We start from the raw sequence: 21,663 nt of genomic DNA, 5'->3' as shown, positions 1-21,663 counted from the left end.
CGTGGGCAATAACAGTGAGACCTGGAAGGACGTAATTGGGAGGGACAGCCCCCCCGATCAAAACCCGAGCGGTGTTCTGTTATTGGACTTCGGTGCTCATCACGGATTGTCCATAACGAACACCATGTTCAAACATAAGGGTGTCCATACGTGCATCCGGAAGAGCTGGACGAAGTAGCTCGGGAGAGGGAAGTCTGGACTTCCCCGCTAAAGTTACTCCCCCGTGACCTGACCTCGGATAACCGGAAGACAATGGATGGATGGATGAATACAAGTTTAGCTATCTAGCAGACTTGTTGCCGGACAAAATAGCTTGTAGTGCATGCCTACTAGATGCTAATTGGTGAATACTTTTTATTTGACTTGAAGGGACTGCATACAGTTTGTGGCCTAATCTGTAAAGAAGCATCCATATTTGTTGTCTTGTACCCATCATATACAGATGCAAATGTGTTAAGAAACACCCATATTTACTCCACCTCAAGGGTGTCTATCCGGCGACTAGTGGCTTATCGAGTGAAGAAACAGCCATACTGTATTTACTATACATGTAGGGAGTGCAGACAAGTACTATTGAGGCAAGAACTGTATGCTTACTGTACTTGTAGGAGTGCCTAGAAGTATGACTTAGTCAAGAAACATCAGTTCACTATAATTTTAGGGAGTGCATAAACCTCATCAGTAAAGGAACAGTCATATCTACTGTACTTGTAGGGAGTGTGTACAGCTACTCATCAGTGAAAACATTTCCAGTCACTATACTTGTAAGGAGTGCATACATATACTCACCAGCGAAGAAACATCCATATTTACTGTGCTTGTAGTGAGTGCATAAAGCCATTAATCAGTGAAAAAGATCCACATCTATTATACTTTAGAGAGAGTGCATACAGCTACTCATCAGTAAAGACACATCCACATTTACTGTACATGTAGGGGGTGCATACAGCAACTAAGAAGTGGTTAATTCACTCCCAGGTGTTATCTTTATTTTCGCAGCCGGATCTGCAGAGTCAGAGCCTCCCACGAGCTCACTTCTCCTCCTCCCTGCCCGGTACGTCAGCTAATCATGTTTTCTGTATGACATGTCGATGATGTCATCGTGTTTCAAGCATGTGTGTGTGTGTGTGTGTTTATGTGCCTCAAGACTTTGCTGTGGCTAACTCGTGTGCGGAGGTAGGCGGTTCGCATCCACGTGCCAACGGCGACGTCTTCACTCCAGATGGGATTTTACCTGGGCGACCGCTTGTCCGCTCGCAGTCGTTCCACAATGCACCAGGTAACGCTCGAGCCTCCGCCGCCTCAGGGCCCCTCGCACACACAGGGGGAGCATTTCAGGACAATTGCCAAACCGCCCACAGATGGCGCCGATGACCGTTAAAAACTGGTTGTACAACTAACAAATATGGAAAGGGAGAAAAGCTGTCATAGTCTCGTAGATTTAATGGTTTGTGGAATTGGATCACCATTAAAATCATCAAATGTTGACTCTCCTTAAGGCAATTATTCATTCATTCATTTACTGTGCATGTCGGAAGTGCATACAGGTCTAACTGAGTCTATAAATGTTCATGTTTACTGTAATTGTAGGGAGTGCATAGTCAAGAAATCAAGAAATGTACATTTACTGTACTTTTAGGGCATGCATACGGGCACTACTTAGTCAAGAAATGTGCCTATTTTCTGTACTTGTAGGGAGTGCGTACAGGTGCTACGGAGTCAAGAAACATCTATAGTTACAGTACGTGTAGCAACTTGCATCAACCTTCTTGAGACAATTTATTTAGTTTTATATTATGTAATATTAAATTAATGATTATTTATAATTTATCCATCCATTTTCTGAACTGCTTATCCACACTAGGGTATGAAATTATGTATTTAAATTATTTTCGTAATGCATTCAGTGTATATTTGTATATTATTGTTTCATTGGTATTTATTTACAATTCACATATTTTTATGTATTCAATTTGTATCTACACATTATTGAAAGTATATTTATTGAATGTAGTGTGTATTGTAAAATATATTACAGTTTACATTTTATCCTAAAACATTTAATTACTTTTTATTTTTTTGTAATTGAGGAGTTGTATGAAAAGTATTGAGCGTAGAAACTATAAATACCATTATTATAGTCACACATATTAACCTAAAAAGTACTAACTTAAATGTATATTTATTCCTAATGTGTTGCTGTTTTATTTATTTGCATCTTTATTTTTTATTAATTTAGATATTAAAATAATTAAATGTTGTATACTTTATTTAGTGTATATTTATTAAATAATAATATATACATTACGTAAAATTAACATTTTTCTTAAAAATAAAATACTTGGCTACATTTATATTCCTAATGAATTAAGATTAATTTAATTAATTTAATAGTTCCATCCATCCATTTTCTGAGCCGCTTCTCTTCACTAGGGTCGCGGGCGTGCTGGAGCCTATCCCAGCTGTCATCGGGCAGGAGGCGGAGTACACCCTGAACTGGTTGCCAGCCAATCACAGGCCACATAGAAACAAACAACCATTCGCACTCACAGTCATGCCTACGGGCAATTTAGAGTCTCCAATTAATGCATGTTTTTGGGATGTGGGAGGAAACCGGAGTGCCCGGAGAAAACCCACGCAGGCACGGGGAGAACATGCAAACTCCACACAGGCGGGGCCGGGGATTGAACCCAGGTCCTCAGAACTGTGAGGCTGACGCTCTAACCAGTTGACCACCGTGCCGCCTTGTTTAATAGTTGTTATTTAAAAAGTATTGTGCATGGAAACTATTGTATATAACCATATATATTGTATATATCCACTGTACTATATTTTTCAATAAATATATACTTATTACAATTATATTTATTTATAATATATGACTTTTATGTTGTTTTTTTATATGTAAATAATTGCGAATTCAGTAGATGCAGATGTAAAGAAAACAAAACTATTTCACTAATGTTAATATTTAAACATGTTGGAAGTCACCAACAAAAAGGAGCCAAATGCGTGACGTTCCCAACGCTTCCGTGCGGTGCGATGTGCAAATGAGGACTTACTGTATTTTCAAGTCCAAAATGAGTTCCAGAAGTGCACATGGGACACATTTACGCTTCGCTCGCAGTCACGATGGTGATGGGGCCGCAATTACACACGGAACAAAGCATCTTTGTCCAGTGAACGAGAGATTTACGCCCCACACGAAGGCCAAGGAAAGACTGTGTGTCTTCCCTTGTACGTGTGGATTGATTGCACATGTTTGTCTTCCAGGGTCTCCTCTTGCTTACCACCACACCGCCTCCCTCCTGCCACACTACCACGTGCCCTACATGGGTAGCTTCCCGTTCCAGTACCCCGCCTCGCCGGGTTCCCCCAAACCAGGGCCTGTGGCGATGGGTGGGCTCCATCCACCTCTCGCCCGCGTGTCCAGTAGCCCCACCTTTCCATCTATTCCTTCCCCGGTACCGCCGGGCTCCCCGAACCTCCTTAAAGACAGCGAGAGCCCACCTGGGCTGCCACCCCAGCCCCAGCATCCCGGCATGTGGCCCCCGCACAGCCAGCCCCTGTTCTCACTGGCCAACGTCATCTCCATGGCCATGAGCATGGCGCAGTCGTTCATCCCTCCCGCCCAGCAGGGGATGCCCTCCTATGGGGGCTTCCACCCTCAGTCGGCATACCCGTATCCCCCGCATTACCAGACCCCCACGCTGGAGGTGCCGTACCCCTTAAACGTCTACCCCAGCCCGGGGAACACGCCACCGACGGACGGATTCCCTCAAGGTTGTCAGGACACCTGTCCCACTACCCCACCACAAACTCCACTGCAGCAGACCGAACCCTCCACTCCCCCAGGCCGACTTCAGGAGGGCCCAGTCCCTGTACTATCCCAAGTGCCCGGTTCGACCTCGTTGTTGGATCTATCACCCTCGACAACGGACAGTCCGGAGAGCACCGTGAGTCTCGATTAGCTGCATTAGCATCACATGGTAATGGCGAACAGTCACTTTTATTGCAACAAAAATGTTAATGATAACATTGAAGCTGGCATCAGCACAGGGATTTACAGAACTCAACCAAGGCCACACAGTCTCAATTTCAGATCCCATTGTACACCTCCATGAGTGCACTGTACTGTATGCTGTTGTCGCTGTCAAAATGACAAGTATCTGCATATTTTGAGTTTTTGATTTTTATCAGAAAAAAAACAAATTTTATTCTTGAAAATTGTGGTGATAGTTTTTGTGCAACAACAACAAGAGCAAGCTCATTAATATTTATTTGTTCTTCCTTTCTAGTTATCATCCATCAGCACTCTATCTGAACTGAACACCACAAGCCCGATGACCCAAAAAGTGTCACCATTGAGCTCCTCAGGTAAGAAATTGTTCAAATCTTTGGTGTTTGACTGTAAAATGACACTTTTGTTTTCAGGCCAAACAAAAAAGCACATGTGCTTATTTATGCGCACACAGTGGCCATTTTTACCATGTTTTCCCTCTAAATACATGCTGATTTGGCCTTTTGACGTGTTTTCTCCTCCTCGCTCACACCATCGCCTATTGAACCAAGAGCCATTGCGTAACCTCTGGTGCCGTAGCTAATGTTCCATCCCGTGTGGACCTCGGTGCCATGGCAGCCCCTACCCAACAGCGGTGACCAATCGGCGCCCAGACACACTCGTTTACAGCCACCCCACACCACCACACCTGTCTGTGTTTATAGACTCTAAACAGAGTCCTTCTGTTTGCATGCGCCCAAGCTAAACCCTCACCATGGTTTACTGCTACAAGGACGCCTAGTGGGCAAACTGAGGCACTGTGGCCTTAATACGACACATAAACAGGAGAGTACAAGCAATGATAACCACAGAACTCAGGACACTAAATGTAATACAATTACATGGCATACACAAATTAATGTAACCAATGTCACTGGTATGTAGCTGAAAGCAATATGAGTTCTGTAATGTACAAATTAATTTTAGCTAACATGCTAATGTCATTATCATCCAACAAAAATCCATATCAATTAGATGCTGTACAAAATGATTCGATCAAACAGATGCTAACGTCGGTAGCATGTAGCTGACAGCAATATCAATTAAATACGTACAAATTAATTTGATCAAACAGATGCTAACTAACTAGCTGAAAACAATATCAATTAAATACGCTATGTACCAATTGATTTGATCAAATAGATGGTAACATCACTAGCATGTAGCTGAAAGTAGCAATATCAATTACATACATACACATTTATATGATCAATAGGATGCTAAAGTCATGAGCATGTAGCAAGAAGCAATATTGATTAGATCCTGTACAAATTCATTTCATCAAACACATGCTAACATCATTAGCATAAAATCATGGCCACTGATGGCTGTCATGAAAAACTTGCGATGCAGGCCAACTAATGAAACTAACTAATAAATTAGTTATTAGTCTATTTTTCAATGATCTACCATCTGTTAATAAATAAAGATATACAGTCATTAAAAATATTATTAGACCACCCTTATTTTTTCAGTTTCTTGTTCATATTTTTGGACAAACATAATGATGACAACAAAAATAGCTCATAAGAGTTTAATTTAAGAGCTGATCAATATCTAACCATTTTCCATGGTTTTCTCGATAAAAACTAAAATCACTGGGAATACAAGTTTAAGCGTGTCAAATAAGACAAAGTATTATGAAATCAGTTGGATTTTTGTCATCCTCATTGTGTTCCTTGGTTACTATTACCTTTAGTGGTACCAGGAATTAAAATGAACAAAAAGTTGAAGAAACAAGGGCGGTCTAATAATTTTTTTCCGTGACTGTATGTTATCATCCTGCGACCCTACTGAGGATAAGCGGTACAGAATGGATGGATGGATGTACTGTATGTTATCATATGGCAAATGATCGTAAAGTCATCTACTTGATTTGAGGATCAATGATTAGCTAGTCAGTCAATTGTCAGGGGGTGATTCATTGGTTCCTGCTAATTAGCCGCGCTGCCAATCACACAAACAGCCCGCCCATGTGTTCCTACTCTTGGACTATGAGCGTAAAAGCGCAATAAACCAAAAGAGGAACCACAATATGAAGACAGTTTCCTTTTGCCTGGCAGGAGCTCCATCTGCTGCGGTGACGGTGGGGCGTTTCCAGGTGTCGCCCAGCGCCGAGGTGCCAGGCCTCGCCTCGCTGTCGCAAGGGCGCGCGAGCAGCACCGAGGAAGGGCAGGGCGAGTCGGAGACTGGTCTGGGTGCCTCCCTCACCAAGAGGAAGATGGAAGAGGAGGAGGCGGTAGAGGAACGGCCAAAGGCGAGGAGACGCGGGCGGAGGCGGGCGCGCAGCCTCAGCCTGATGGGCATGTCCGCGGACAGTGGGCTGTCGGTGACGGCGCCAGATTCGGAAGGCCGGCTGTGGGACGGTGCCTCCGGCAGCCCGCAGTACGGCAATGCACTCCACCACCTGTGGACCATGAACTACAGCCACAACTCCTCCTACCTGAGCAGCGACGACTCGGACAGCGACGATGACGAAGACATGCTGGACGAGCTCCAGGAGCTCCGAGAGAAGTGAGTGACTGTTTCACAATGTTAGGTACACCCACCAGGACCTCCGCTAAGGTCAAACTTGTCTGTTACTGACATGCCGGACATTACTGTTCCACTTTGGTCCTGCAGGAGAGGAGACACTAATGCACATTTTGCACACACACACACACACACACACACACACACACACACACACACACACACACACACACACACACACACACACACACACACATACAGCACCCCACAAAACGAATACATTTCCACAAAATTTTACCTTCAAGCTTTCAAATATTGGTGCATATCTAGATAACCATGCAGAGTGGATATTGTCTTCCCCACTTTTAGATGTTACAGTCCGCTGGCATTTGGGCCATCATACCAAAAAACAAATAAAACTCCACATAATTTTGCCTTCAAGCTTTCAAATTTTGGTGCAGGGCTTTTGGTGTAGCGGATATTTTTTCATTGCTTTTGGTCATTGCAGTCCACTTGCATTGAAGACAAGTAGGGAAGTAACCCATCATACAACGAAAATAGAAATTCCACACAATGTTGACCTCAAATCTCTCAATTTTTATGCAGATCTGGATGAAGTTGCAGTTGAACAAGTTTTTATCCCTACATCAGTCTGCTAGGTTTGGGGCCAAGTCAGGCAGTGACCCATAACAATAAACAATTAGCACACATATTTGCCTTAAAAAAAAACTAGACTGTTATCCACATCTGCACTAAAATTTTAAAGCTTGAAGGCTAAAATTTGTGCCAGCTTAGTGCGAACTCTTTATTTTTGTGTCACAGCCCCACCTGGTCTCAACGCTAGTGGAATGCAACAATTGTAATATTAAACATTACATATTATATTGGAATGAAAGTACACCTTTTTCCACAACTCCTAAGTACCGATATGTGTTTATAAAATATGAAATAAAATTAATTTTCCTTACACCTATGTATTATACGCTTTATCGACTGATGATTTTTTTTTTAGGAAAAAAATGCATATTATACACAAGAAATTACGGTTATTGTTTCAGGTCACTGCCCCACTTTGCGTCATTGTTAGCAGACTGTAACAGCCAAATGTGGAGTTTTTCCCCCCAATCTGCGCCTTTATCAGATCTTTACCAAAATATCATGACTTGAAAACAAAATTGCGAGCTGATTTTTTATTTTTACTGTGGGGCACTGCCCCTCTTGGCCCCAATGCACCAGGACTCTACTGCACGTTTATCCAGATCTGCACCACCATTTGACCTTGAAGTTGAGCGTTTTGTTTCTGCGGTTGCAGACATCTGTCGGAGGTTCAGGAACTGCAAGCGGCTCAGAAGCAGGAGATCGAGGATCTGTACGAAAAGATGGGCAAAGTCCCGCCACCTGGCATTGTTTCCCCGGCCGCCATGTTGTCCAGCCGCCAACGACGCCTGTCCAAAGGCGCGGGGGGCTTCCCGCCATCACGTCGGAATAGCCTCCAGCGATTGGACATGTTGCCGATTCAAGGTGACTTAACGTCAAAGGGGATTGCTATGATAGGACTCACACCCATTCTGCGAAATACTTGCTTGGTGTCGGGCAGGGCTGGGTGATTAATAAATTTTATCGATTAATTTGAATGTATTTGTCTGGATCAATTTTTTTAATAGGCGCCACGGTGGGCGACTGGTTAGCGCATCTGCCTCACAGTTCTGAGGACCAGGATTCAAATCCCGGCCCCGCCTGTGTGGAGTTTGCATGTTCTCCCCCGTGCCTGTGTGGGTTTTCTCCGGTTACTCCGGTTTCCTCCCACATCCCAAAAACATGCAGCGTAGGTTAATTGAAGACACTAAATTGCCTGTACGTATGAATGTGAATGTGAATGGTTGTTTGATTATATGTGCCCTGCGATTGGCTGGCGACCAGTTCAGGGTGTACCCCGCCTCTCGCCCGCGACCCTAGTGAGGATAAGCGGAACGGAAGATGAAATAAATTTTTTGGGTAGCTACTGTTTACATTTTATTTAATCATCTCATTACTGTATGTTTTTATAAAGTACCCTATTATAGATTACTATTTTTCTTATTTAAAAAACACCTTCAAAAAATGTGTGTGGTTTTTTGGGAGGATGCCAGAGCGCATTAATAGGATTTACATTCATTTCAGTGGGGGAAGATGATTTGCGATCTGAGAGTTTTGAGTAATGTGTGGTTACAGAACGAATTAAAGTGGTTTCTCGAGGCACCACTGTATTTAAAATGATGTATTTTGACAAAAGGGATATTTTTCCCCAAAATGAAAGACTTATTTTCAAATTATCTGTAAAGAAACAATATTTTATTTCCATTATTTCTGTGGAAGATGATAAAAGTGGCAAATCCCAGAAAGGAAAAACAAAAAGCAAAACTTGTATTGAATACAATCATTGCCATTTGTTGTTGTCTTTTTTAATAAGCAAAGGGGGGAAAATGAGTAATTAAGTCAGAAATTGGAGATTTCCTTTTAAAGCCGTATTACCCTGCCCTAGGTCATTACCCCGGCTTATAGTCCTCAATTAACTTCTACCTTTTGACATTTCAGCTTCGATGTTACCCGGACTCTCCTTTTGCTGACATTTGAACCTTTTCGCAGGTATTATCAGAAGAAACTCTCTGGGAGGAAGCAGCAGCAGCTCCCAGGACAAACCCAGCAAAGGCATCACTTTCGCTTCAGACATGAGTAGAATGGTGAGAGTCGGTGTGTCCGTGCGCGTCCTCTTCCTGTTTGGTTGTCTTTTGATCTCATGCATGTCTCTTTCCTAGTAAGAAAATTCTAAGCGAGCAAACGCTAAACATCTGGACTACCTCATCCAACGTCGTCACGAAGAAGGAAACGGTTGGGAGGTGGGGGGAATGACATTCAAACGATACTCCACCACCCCCAACCCCAACCGAGTATGAGGGACTTTCCTTTGTCACATGTTGGGAATAACAATGTCAATCCTGAGTGAAGAACTACATGAGTTGATTCCACGCTGCCACAGCTATCCATTTGCATTGTACAGTAAACCATGTTTTTTTTTTTCCGTTTTGTTTTGACGCCAGCCATCTTGTGCCAGGCAGAGATAACAGAAACTGCAAGATGGCTGAAGACAAACAGTTGAAATGCACAGCCCTCCGCCAAGGAGCGAATCACCACAATTTTGGATGCACATCTTTGTCGCATGATAGATCGCTGTTTCTGGACAAGACCCAAAAGGCAACAACAACAAAAAAATCTGTTTTTAAAATGCGATACGTTCTTTTAAAACTGGGGCAGCATGGTGAGCAAGTGGTTCGCACATCTGGGTGTCCTCCCACGTTCCCAAAACATGCATGTTAGGTTCTTTGAAGACCCTAAAATATCCATAGGTGTGAACGCCTGTCTAAAAGTGCACTGTGATCGGCTGGCAACCACTCCATACCAGACTACTCCTGCAGGTGGCGCTAATGCATGATAGAAATTGGGTTATCGCAATAAGCAAACTACTTTTTTCTTGTCTGTTGGCTTTTGGTCTTGTCATTATTTATTTATTTTTATTTTCAAACCTCATCAAAATTCGAAGCGTGGAAATCAAGGTTGTTATATTTGCATTATTTCTCAAAAATTTATTGGGTCATTGCCCCAAGTGCAACAGGACTGTAACAGCAAAACCTTGACACTTGTCATTACTGAAAATATTTTAAAATGCAAATATTAAAATAAAATGACATTTAAGTGACACACAAATGATAATGTGTTAGTGGTCACAAACCTGACTGCCTGAATTTAGTCATTCATTCACTAGAATACTTGAAAATTCAAAATTTAGCCCCAGGTATTTTTTCCTCCTAAAATATGAATCCTTCTCATAATGGCATCAGTATGATATTCCCCTTTGCACCTTTTTAATAAGGATTTCTTCACTGATTGGCTGGGTGAAATCACACTTCTGCATTCCTATCATCTTACCAAATATAGTTGAGCTCAATAGCATTCAAAATCAAAGAGGAAATGGGGAAAAATCGAATTTTTGTGTGCTTTTAATGTTCACGCTCCTTGGTGGAGGTAATCGAGTCAGTATAAGATGGAAATACAAATTTCTAATATGTAATTCTACTTCTGGCTTCTGCTTGTACGTGTATATACGGTAGAGTGCATTTATAGACTGTTTACACAATTACTTGTGCAACAAACAAAATACAAATATACATTATTTTATTAGGATAGATCAATCAAGCACCTCATGCACTTTAGCTTTTTCATTTATCAATTGTCGGTCAAATGGTATTCATTTATAAAAATAAAACAAGGGAGAATGTCCAAGCTGGCAATGTGCCTTAAAAAAAAATCATTCACACTGGACATTTGAGAAAAAAAAAAGTATCAAATAATATATTGAAAGATTTGCAAAATAAACAATGTGCAATGTAGAATAAGTGTTTCCAATAAGCTGCTGCCATCTGTGCCTTTTCCTCAAGGTCTTATTTTGTATTTCTCCTCATCTATAATGGATTTCCCAGCTCAATAAATATAATTTTTAAAAATTAACCGAGTGAGTTGTTTTGGTTTTTTTTTTGCAAAACAAAATGAATCAATTTCATTCTACATAACACTTTATCAACATAAATACAGTTAATTACAACCATTTCATGTTGTTTTAAGTGCTGTCATTTTGCATTATCTGCTACGGAAGGTCACTTCAGATCTCGCACAAAATGGCTGCACACGCACACAAATTATTATTTGACTTAAGTCCCTGCCAAAGATGGAGTCCAGTGCTGTCTTTGAGATGAGCACAGAAAGGCTGGTAGCCGTCCCGACGGAGGGCCTGGACGCCTCAGTTGGCGCCAGTCTTTGGCGCCCGAGCACGCTTGGCCTCCTCGTCCATCTCGTCCATGATGCGCTCCTGAGAGACGGAGTAAAACGTGTAGCCATCTAGACGTGAGAGTGAGCGGTTAAGGGAAGTAATGTACATAAATAGGGATATAACATTATATATAAGATTGTAAAAGTATATATAACATATTGGAAATTAGAAAAAATACAGTGGGTACGGAAAGTATTCAGACCCCCTTAAATTTTTCGCTCTTTGTTATATTGCAGCCGTTTGCCAAAACCATTTAAGTTAATTTTTTTCCCTCATTAATGTACACACAGCACCCCATATTGACGGGGAAAAAAACAGAATTGTTGAAATTTTTGCAGATTTCTTTAAAAAGAAAAAAAAATATCACACAGCCATAAGTATTCAACAAACAACCAAAACGAAAGAAAAAAACAACTTACAATTGTGTCTTAGTTTGCTTTTGCAAAATATTTGGTAACTTGTAAAGAACCCTAACACTTTGTATTTTTTTATTTAAAGAAAAAATCTATCTGAATTAAAAGAATAATAATAAAACATTTTATTCAACCAATTTTAGTGGTGAAAAAACGACTACACTATTATTACAGAACTCTCGATCCGGTTTTTTTTTTCATTCCCCTTGTCATGATTGCAAAGAGTGTAGACTAAAGTTTAACACATAACATGTCAAATATTTGACATATTCAGAATATTTGTTAGCCGTGACTTCACCTTGCGTTGACGTTAGCATTAGCAAAAGGATACAGATGCCCAGCACGAGCGCCCCAATGGCGAATCCGGTCAGCACGTTCCGCGTCCGCAGCTTCTGCGTCTTCTTCTTCCATTGCTCCAGCTCCACCTGCCTGATGAAGTGCAACTGCTCCGGGGACAGTTCCCCCTTGCTCGGGTCTATCCTGGTCGCGAACGGGACGTCAGTCCGCTTCGACGCCTTGTCTGCCATGTTTGTCCAGCTAGTTAGCTAGTTTCCGCTGCAGAGTTGCAAAACAGCGACACTGTGGATGACACTATTAACCGCGCATCCACGTTGTTGTCAGATTTGTGCCACAATAATGCAGCTATTAAACATGTGTCACTACAAAATCGTTCCCCAGGTGCACAAAGCGGCTTTACTGTTCTTATGAAACGAAAGCCAAGGAAACAGCGCCATCTTCTGCAAATACGTGAGAAGCAAAAGAAACACGACGAATTGAAAGTTTGACCTGACATTTAATTGAGTGACTCCAACATTTAAAAGATTAAGCGCCCGACAAAAGACAAGTAGGTTCGTTAAAGTCTGCGTCACAAATGGCAATGGCGAGGGAAAATCAGGCGAATCCTCAAAGTTTAAAGTTTCGACAAGCCTCCGTCGAGATGCTGACGGACTTTCTCACGAATCTCAACGAGAAAAACAAAGATAACCTCCGTAGTTTGTCCACCTGCAGCGGAGTCTTCAAGGAGAAAATAATATTTGGTAAGTAATAACATTAGAACGCTAACGTCCAGAACGGCGTTTCTCGAGTAACATTTCCAATAGAGAAGTATGAATTACAACTATTTTGTATGCCCAAGCTCGACAAAACCTAAAAATGGTAGCATTTATACACTAATAAATTGTTTACACTTTACGGAGAAGGACGGTTTAAAACACTGGTGTCAAACTCAAGGCCCGGGGGGCCAGATCCGGCCTGCCAGTTCATTTTACGAGGCCTGCAAAAGCAATTCATGTAGGTCTACTTCCATGATTCTTGGTAAAATACGTACCGAAATTTCTAATTGTCATATGTAATAAATGATAACATTGAGGTATCGCAACCATGTTTTTGTTGCCAAACCCCATTTCACAGTAACTTGAACAATAGTTGAACAAACTGATAACAAAACTACAGTCGTTATCCATCAAGTTGTTGTCTATATGTAATACTGTGATGAGGCGATTAAACATATTTATGTTTCCACAACCATAATGGCCCTCTGAGGGAAACTGTAACCACAATGTGGCTCGTGACAAGAAAGAGTTTGACACACTTGGAGCGCTGTAGTGCCTGAAATTTTTATATTTTTAATGTGCTTTTCTGTGCGCAGTCCCTTTAAGTTATCGAGTGAGCGGTAGGTTATTATTTCCAATAAAACAACCTACCAATGATTTGATGAGATAAACAAATTAAAATAAATGAAACTCAATAAATATATGTGCAATCATTCATTTTAATTACATCACAATATACTTAATGTACACTTTTTCATGTGGCCAACTTGCTCAGTTAAAACACATTTTTAAAAATGCTATACATTGATATATAACTCACATTTTTGTGCACCAATTTGAGCACGACGTTACATAGGGCTGATATGGCCTTGGAAAAAAGAACAAAAATCTCATTTCTGATTTTAATCGGTTTTTTTTTTTCCTCCTTCGCTTGTAGAAAAAGCAAATGACAATGATATTATTAAAAACAAGTTTAGCTTTTTTTGTATGTTTTCCATTCTGGGAATTGCTTTACTTCTTCTGTAACTAAACAAACTTTGAAAGAAACTGTTATTTCCCAGCAAGTTTTTTCCCCCCAACATTACCTTTCATTAACTTCCACAGAAATAATCCATTGCATGGGATCATTCCCCTGGTTAGAGTCTGCCGAATAACAATCACGGGAAATCACAACCAGATGTCCACTTCGAAACAAAATGGCCAACTTCAGGGAATGAAATCCGGGAACCCTAAAACAGTTCCACCAGTATACGCACCCCTTTCAAATATGACATATGACTGTTTGCACTCGTGCATATTTGCTGTTGTGCATTCCTGCACTGTATGTTGAATTAGCACTCTGCTAATAAGGCGCTCATGAATGGCAGGGGAACAATCGATAACACTCTGAGAGTTAATGGCCGCCGTTTCATTCCATCAGCTACCTCCGCGTGTATATAATATTTCCTTGTTGTTGTATATCAGCTTCTTTTGCTGACACTCCTGTTTCCACAGAATACACTCTGCTGATGTGTCAAGAGCTCAGATTGGACCCGCCCACCGCGTACCACGCTGTCGAATTACTTCAGAGGTAAGAAAGGGCGTCAATTTTTGCTGTGTCGTACGGATTAAACAAGGGTGGCAAAAGAACTCATTCACATGTTGTAGTCAAGTAGAAGTACAGATGTTAAAAAAAAAAAAAAAGTAGACGTACTGATTCTATTTCAGTAAAAATTAAAAAAAATTACAGACTCTGACATGTACTTCAGTTCCAAAGTAAACATGATTTTTTACTGCAGTAGAGGAGATATCTGTTTTTAAATAAAATTAAGTAAAGTAAAAAAAGTCAAAGAAAATGTAATCAGAATAGTAAATACTCAAGTAACGTACTGATATCTGAAGTGCAGTAATACTTCTATGGACGAGTACTGAGAGCAGGTATCGGTATCGGGCCAATACTGGCTTTATTTCAAAGTATCGCGTACCGATACCAGCCACTTATAATTAAGGCAAAACAAAATGTGACATCAAGTAAGTCCTCCCCGCCAGTAGTCGGCGCTACCCTGTGGCAGTTTGACACATTGGTGAATCATCATGTGTGTCTGAAAGAAAGGTCTTTGTTCACAATATTCTGTCATTGTGTTAATCAAAATGTATCAAAAGTATGGTATCCATACTCTGTATTGGTATCAGTGAGTAATCAAGAGTGACAACTCATAATGGTATCGGTCTAAAAAAAAGTGGTATCGAATATACCTAGTTCCTTCCCATTATCGGGATTAAAAGGCTTTGTTTATGAATCTCAGGTTCATGGTTATGCACATTACGAACTTGCTGACGCCTGGAGGCGCGAGCCCGCTCGAGACGAGGGCCCGCGAGGACGCCGCGTTCCAGCAGCTGCAAGGGAAGTTCGCCTTGATCGTATTTTCCTGCGTGCAGCTGGCCAGCAAGTTGTCACTGCACAGCCAAGTAAGACAGGAAGTGACTTACCACCTTGATCACACCTAAACATATCCTAACGCCAATCTTTTTCCAGATCGTCGACATCAACATGGGCGTGCGCTTTCTGCGCTCGGTCGGCCTCGACTTCTCCAAGGAGGCCGTCCTGGAATCGGAACTGACGGTCCTAAAGGGCCTCGAATTCCAACTGGACTATCCCAACCCTCTCACCTATGTGGAAATCCTTCTGGAGGTGCTTGGTAGGGCTGGACAATATGGCTTTAGAATACAATCTCAGTCTTTTCAATAAAAAAATGTCAAGTTCCCATTTGAATAATCCCCCCCGCCCCTCATTTATAGAAAAAGCAAATGACAATGGTACTGTTCAAAACAAAATTTGCTTTCCCCTTCTGGGAATTGCTGTGCTTCCTTTTGAAAAAATGTCCCCTTTGTCAGAACGTATTGTAAACACGACCCTTAAGGAATTAACAGTTTAAACGTTCAAAAATGTCAAACCGCATGGCTAGACTGGTCCATATTGAAGAGTAAAAGCACTGCTCTTGGTTTTCGCGGTGTAGGGCAGTGGAGAGACAACAGTGGCATGGCTCTTACTTACCCATATTTGGCCCCCGTTGCTAAGTGACCGAACAGGAAGTTGCCAGGTGCCGTTTCCCGTTGGTTTGGATGTGAAGTATCGGCTGCCGTGTGAAAAGGCCTTACCACAAAACCCCCTCCAGGTCTCTCACACTCTTTTTCTATAATTTAGAGTCGGAAAAGTCGCTAAGTCTGCAAAACTGGCTGTGCTTTTGCATAGTAGCTTCTCTTGTATTGCAGCCAGGTTGTTAGTGCAAGCAGTGTACGTAAGTGAGGATGCAATTTAAACTTTGGAAGCCTACAAAAATGTATTTAAAAAAAACAACAACAACTCCTGAGCAATCAACTCCAATTAATCGCTCCAGCCTTAGTGCTCGGTAAAAAAACCCAGTTTTTGTCCCAGGTCTGAACTTGACCCTCATCCGCAGGCCACAACGAGCCGAGCGCCCCCGTGGAGCGCCTGCACCACCTGTGCCGCCACGTGCTCCAGTTTGTCAGCCTGCAGCGCAACACTCTCTACAACGCCTTGCTGGCCATCACCACGCAGACCCGCAATCCCACCGCAGAGCAGAGGTACGGTAACACCTCTTTTCTAGAATGTTCTACGGACTGCCCAGATCATGCTTGTAATGTAATTATTCTTCCATCCATCCATCCATCCATTTTCTGAGCCGCTTCTCCTCACTAGGGTCGCGGGCGTGCTGGAGCCTATCCCAGCTGTCATCGGGCAGGAGGCGGGGTACACCCTGAACTGGTTGCCAGCCAATCGCAGGGCACATACAAACAAACAACCATTCGCACTCACAGTCATGCCTACGGGTAATTTAGAGTCTCCAATTCATGCATGTTTTTGGGATGTGGGAGGAAACCGGAGTGCCCGGAGAAAACCCACGCAGGCACGGGGAGAACATGCAAACTCCACACAGGCGGGGCCAGGGATTGTACCTGGGTCCTCAGAACTGTGAGGCTGACGCTCTAACCAGTCGTCCACCGTACCGCCCACTATTATTCCCCCAAATAAGATCTTCCTTGATCTGTGTGCCACCCCTTTACAAAGTTTCATTGAAATCCTTACAAATTTGATTTGATTACTGTCAACTATTGACTTGAGTTACAAATGTTAAGGCTGCATGACGCCCTGTGAACGCCAGAGAGAAGTTTGTGGCGGTAACAGAAGACTGCATGCTCCTGGGCGTGGGCGTCATCGCCGCTGCCGCCTTCATCCTCCACGTCAAAGACTGGGAGCAGGTGAAAGAACGCCGCCTCTTTGAAATCCCTCTCGAATTGGGAGTCGCATTCGAGCGCCGCCGTGTCTGTCGCTCATTGGTTGAGTTTGTGGTGCAGGTGGTGAAAGAACTGAGCCACATCACGGGAATCTCCACCGCCAGCATCGGCGACTTCACCCGCGTCACGCTCATGCTCATCGTTGGAACCCCCGCAGATGGCCAGTGATGTTTAATGGTCTCTTCTGCTCACTTCAGTCACGAAAATAAATTTCTCCTCATGTACATGTTCATCTTCAGTGTTTGTGTGTGTGTGTGTGTGCGTGTGTTTTGTTGTATGCTGCAATGTCACTTGTCATTAGTCAGTCCATAGGTCGATGATTAGAAGCAACAACAGTGATTGGTTGGTTCCAGTGCTTCCTTCTCATCAGTCAGTCTGCTCTATGTATCCAGCATTGGCGGTAAAAGCAATGATTGGTTGATTATTTTAGTTACTCTTCATTGGTCAGTCTACTCGACAGTCATTTGACACTGCAGCAGTGATTGGTCACAACAGTGTCAAAACATCCACCAATCACTTGTGGCATGTCTTAATAATTGACATGTAGACTGACTAATGAAGCGTAAGTAATGTAACCAACCAATCACTGCTGTTGTGTCCAATGACTGTTCAGTAGACTGACGAATGAAGAGTAAGTAACCTAATCAATCAAGCACTCGTGCTCTGTTTAATTATTGACATGTAGACTGACCAAAGGTAAGTAAGCGCTGCAACCAATCAATCTCTATTGTTACTTAGAATGATTGACATGTAAACTGACCAATGAAGGTTAAGGACTAACACTACCAATCACTACCAATGCAGTAAAAGTGATCTAATTCTTGATAAAGAAATTGGTTTGTTTCATGCAGCACCAATGATTGGTTGGTTATGCCACGTACTCGTTAAGATTCTGGGACAAGTAAGCACTCAAGTTCCATATTTCATTGATTAAGTGCTGCATCCCAGTACTTTTGCCTGTACAGAATATCAAAGCTGATACTTCGTAAAAGGAACATCATCTTAAATAAATGTTCCGCAGTCTCCCTAGTGACTTGAAGGCCTCCAGGTGCTCTCTCCACTGTGGCGAATCATTGAAGTGGCAGCCCGCTCCAGCTGCCGGTCACACTGGAGGTTAGTTTGAAGACAACACGGCGAACCTTGAGCGCCATTAGTTCCAGCGTAGCGCCGCAGGTGGCATGACGTTCCCTTCAGGAGGAGAATCATGTGAACGCTACTGCTCTACTTGCAGCATTTGCGTAGCAAAATGCATTCAAATGATTTTGAAACCTGTCTATGGTGCACTGAACCTGTTTATCAACCCCTCAAATATGCAACAATATGTGTAAAGATGACGTTACAGTGCTCCTTTTTGCTATTAATGTTGTCGTTTGCATCATACAGTCAGCTGTGTCTAATATTTTGGTTACTTTATCAAGCTACATGGGAGAGAGGGTCTGCAAGCTGCAATATTGTATTGCTGTGCAATAAAAATACACACCTTTTGTGTGAAGTTGACAGGTGATTAAGTGAAGGCTATGATAATTAGATAGACAGCCCTTAAGCACCCTTTCACCTAATTTTTGTCCACGTGGCATCGTTTCCATGGAGATGTAAGCTCGTGCCTGACATGTTTGACCACCGCGAACATTTAACGTGATATTACAGAGACAAACGTCCACGGGGAGTCACCTTTTGACGAGGGCCGACTTGCAAAGTGAGTGAACAAACTCGCCCCTGGCGACTGTTGCTATGCGTGCTGTTGCTGTACATTTAAATAGTTGCAATTACGGTATGTCTAAATTCTATTTTTAATCAGGCATTAAAACAGGTGCACCTATTTCGTTCAATCTTGTTCATTTCCATAATTGACAACAAACGTTTTTACATTAATCACAGGAGAAGAGTTGATTAGTATGGTAACCATGGCGACCTGTGCCCGCCTCCTTCATGAGCAATTCGGTTTCCAGGGGCCTCCCTCGGGTATTTCTCATTACCTTCTGCAGGGAGAGGGAGCCTTTTAAAAACAAATATGTTCTGTGTGGAGTTTAAAAACACACACACATAGTGTTATGGCTTCAGACTAAAGGTTATATTTAGCTACATCGCAGACGAGCTGACCTGTGTGATGGATGTTGTAAACTAGCAATTACCGTCGGTCCCAAAAGTTGCTATAAAGTTCCATTTTTAAAATTTTGTTCCAGGTATCATTCAGAGAGACATGTAAGGCCATCAGAATTTTGACAGTTTAGCCTTTGCAGTTTTTGTAAGCATATCATTCCCTTAAAAGGGGCAGCGTTTTAAAATTGCGCCTGGCTGAAGTTTTTCTGTCCCCAACTGCAGCTCTGCGCCAGTTTGATAAGCTTTAGGGCCGTCACACTGCTACAATTCAGTATAAATCAGGTTGTCCATCTGAAGTCGGTATGGGTAAAGCTTTATCACGCCCCCAAAGCATCTGCTAAATCAAGCTTATATTGATGCTGAGTTACAGTGCAGCCCTCCAGAGAGACTTTTCATAACTTGCACTTGTGGTGGGCCTTCAGCTGCATGGTTTGTCAAGAACAGATCCTGTTTGGAGAAACTTGCCATGGATATTTGAGTATTTTACAACGCTGCTCCAGTGTTATAATGTGTCGAATAATACCTGAAACGAAGTGGAAAAAAGGAAGGGTATCGTGACTTTTGGGACACCCCTTATATACACTAGTCCAATGGAAAAACGGACTATTTTGGGGATTTTTAACATTTCTTCCCCCCTCATCCCCCCCAAAAAACAACAACAACATTTTCCTTAAAGGTATACAAAATAACAAAATAGCTGTTCCTTTCTTTTTCCAGCCAAATAATGTTTGATAAGATGCCTTTATGTTGCTTTATAGCGAACAACAACAAACCATAATGACCTTTATTGTTAGTTTTTAATTACAATTTATAGAATATAACATATACCTGGGGTGGGCAAACGTTTGTGCTCAAGCGCAACATTTGATTTTCAAAACAAACAGATGGACGAGGGGTTGTTACTATTTACTAATATTTTTATTTGATTATTAGCATACCCGTGACCCTCGTGAGGATAAACAGTTCAGGAAATGAATGGACAATAAATCAATTCACAAATTAATGAGGAAGGAATAAAATGTATAAATGTATAATTACTTTAAATTGAATGTATCATTTAATTATTTAATAACATTTAAAAAGGTTGAATGTACTACATAAGTAAACTTTTATTTTACAAATACTTTTTTATTTATAATAATTCAATGAAAAAAAATATTGACAAAAATCCATAGATACCTTTTAATATTAGGAAAACAAAAAATCAATGCAACAAATACTGATAGACTGTTGCTGTCTGTTGTCAAAATAGTCCACATAAATGTATTGTGTTTACCTATGCTCCTGAATATAATTTATTGCTTTTTAATCAGAATGCAAGAGGGGGAAAAAAATCAATTTACTCTTCTCAAACTATCTACATTTCATTTTCCGTCTTGTACCTTTGACCCACTCTGCTTTAAATTCATACCATCCGTCCATTGACTTGTGTGTGTGTGTGTGTTGGTATATGTTAATCACACGCGCTTCTGCTGCGTCTAGGTTCTAAGCGTGCCTGATGGCTCTCTAATCATATTGACCGAGGAAGAGGAGCAAGAGGCCCGTGACCGGTGGCGACCATCTATCATCTCACACGTCAAAGGCCCGTCTCAAGACGGATGAGGAGAATTGAATTGTGATTGACATCCGCCGGTGCTTCCCTTTAATAACGATGAAGGACTGAGGTACGAGTGCCTGCTTGCATTATGCATAATTCACCACACGAGATCCACTTTACACCCCCACCATGTTGGAGCCCCAGCTTGTCTTTTGTGGCCTTTCAGCATCAAGTGGCTGGCCAGAAGAAAGCCTGCAAATCCTAGAAAGTAGAATCTTGAAGGAGACATATTATGCATTTTTTTTTTTTCATAGTTTACAACTGTTCCCGGGCATCTTAACATGCCTGCGGCATGCTTTCATCAAAAATACCCCAAGGATCAAGATTTATAGACATTTTTTACAGCCTATTTCTTGCTATGGTAAAATTGGCTCGTTTTAGGGGCGAATCTGTCTCGTGTAGTGAGCCAGCCCTCATCTCACCCCATATACTGCTGGGCCAATGGCGTGCCAACCAGTGGGCTGCGAGTTCCTGTCGGCTGCTTGCTTGTACGAGCAGAAGCAGAGCCCAGAGTGTGGAAAAGAAGCCAGCGCCCAAGACACTGAAAGCATGTTTGTGGTGCATGGACACATCACTAAACATGATTGATCCTACAGTTGGGAAATTCACTTGATACAGCAGCGACCGATAATATACAATATAATCCAAAGAACAACCATCGTCAAAATAAACCAGATTAGAAGATTTTTTTGTTTAATGCAGCCCTATGGGGGGCACAAGCCAGTGCAAACTGTAGGCCGGTCCCAAGCCCGGATAAATGCAGAGGGTTACGTCAGGAAGAGCATCCGGTTTAAAACATCTTGTGCAGACGA

At 42.0% G+C, this 21,663-nt stretch overlaps 3 protein-coding genes across 5 annotated transcripts in view; 2 read left to right on the top strand and 1 right to left on the bottom strand.

Moving 5' to 3' along the window:
• The window catches only part of wnk4a (WNK lysine deficient protein kinase 4a), a 45,523-nt gene extending 34,449 nt beyond the window's left edge, over window positions 1-11,074 (top strand). For 2 of the 3 annotated variants that reach the window (XM_061755574.1, XM_061755576.1), the window contains 8 exons: window positions 1,000-1,054; window positions 1,148-1,279; window positions 3,274-3,956; window positions 4,299-4,377; window positions 6,124-6,574; window positions 7,845-8,053; window positions 9,158-9,252; window positions 9,332-11,074. In XM_061755574.1, the coding sequence (XP_061611558.1) occupies window positions 1,000-1,054; window positions 1,148-1,279; window positions 3,274-3,956; window positions 4,299-4,377; window positions 6,124-6,574; window positions 7,845-8,053; window positions 9,158-9,252; window positions 9,332-9,421 (1,794 nt within the window). In that variant the 3' untranslated portion in view covers window positions 9,422-11,074. Of the gene's footprint in view, window positions 1-999; window positions 1,055-1,147; window positions 1,280-3,273; window positions 3,957-4,298; window positions 4,378-6,123; window positions 6,575-7,844; window positions 8,054-9,157; window positions 9,253-9,327 lie in introns of all 3 variants that reach the window. The other variant, XM_061755575.1, reaches the window with a different exon arrangement.
• Window positions 10,725-12,376, bottom strand: LOC133469034 (cytochrome c oxidase assembly factor 3 homolog, mitochondrial). The gene is made up of 2 exons (XM_061755579.1): window positions 12,138-12,376; window positions 10,725-11,461 (listed from the first exon to the last, which is right to left on the bottom strand). The coding sequence occupies exons 1-2, from the start codon at window positions 12,331-12,333 to the stop codon at window positions 11,364-11,366; spliced, it is 294 nt and encodes a 97-aa protein (XP_061611563.1). The 5' UTR covers window positions 12,334-12,376; the 3' UTR covers window positions 10,725-11,363.
• Window positions 12,377-12,495: 119 nt separating this feature from the next.
• Window positions 12,496-17,386, top strand: cntd1 (cyclin N-terminal domain containing 1). Its single transcript, XM_061755577.1, has 7 exons — window positions 12,496-12,843; window positions 14,353-14,428; window positions 15,144-15,306; window positions 15,374-15,536; window positions 16,299-16,443; window positions 17,022-17,118; window positions 17,215-17,386. The coding sequence occupies exons 1-7, from the start codon at window positions 12,678-12,680 to the stop codon at window positions 17,320-17,322; spliced, it is 918 nt and encodes a 305-aa protein (XP_061611561.1). The 5' UTR covers window positions 12,496-12,677; the 3' UTR covers window positions 17,323-17,386.
• Window positions 17,387-21,663: the final 4,277 nt, after the last annotated feature.

This window comes from Phyllopteryx taeniolatus, chromosome 19, assembly GCF_024500385.1.
Source record: "Phyllopteryx taeniolatus isolate TA_2022b chromosome 19, UOR_Ptae_1.2, whole genome shotgun sequence".
Taxonomy (NCBI): domain Eukaryota; kingdom Metazoa; phylum Chordata; class Actinopteri; order Syngnathiformes; family Syngnathidae; genus Phyllopteryx; species Phyllopteryx taeniolatus.
This window is presented reverse-complemented; position numbering and strand designations above follow the sequence as displayed.

Excerpts from the sequence above, each read along its gene's own strand:
- LOC133469034 (XM_061755579.1), bottom strand. The coding sequence starts at position 12,333 with ATGGCAGACAAGGCGTCGAAGCGGACTGACGTCCCGTTCGCGACCAGG. Across the intron at positions 11,462-12,137 it reads GGCGCTCGTGCTGGGCATCT|ATGGCTACACGTTTTACTCC; the intron begins GTATCCTTTTGC and ends TCTCACGTCTAG.
- cntd1 (XM_061755577.1), top strand. The coding sequence starts at position 12,678 with ATGGCAATGGCGAGGGAAAATCAGGCGAATCCTCAAAGTTTAAAGTTT. Across the intron at positions 16,444-17,021 it reads AATCCCACCGCAGAGCAGAG|AGAGAAGTTTGTGGCGGTAA; the intron begins GTACGGTAACAC and ends TGTGAACGCCAG. Across the intron at positions 17,119-17,214 it reads ACGTCAAAGACTGGGAGCAG|GTGGTGAAAGAACTGAGCCA; the intron begins GTGAAAGAACGC and ends TTTGTGGTGCAG.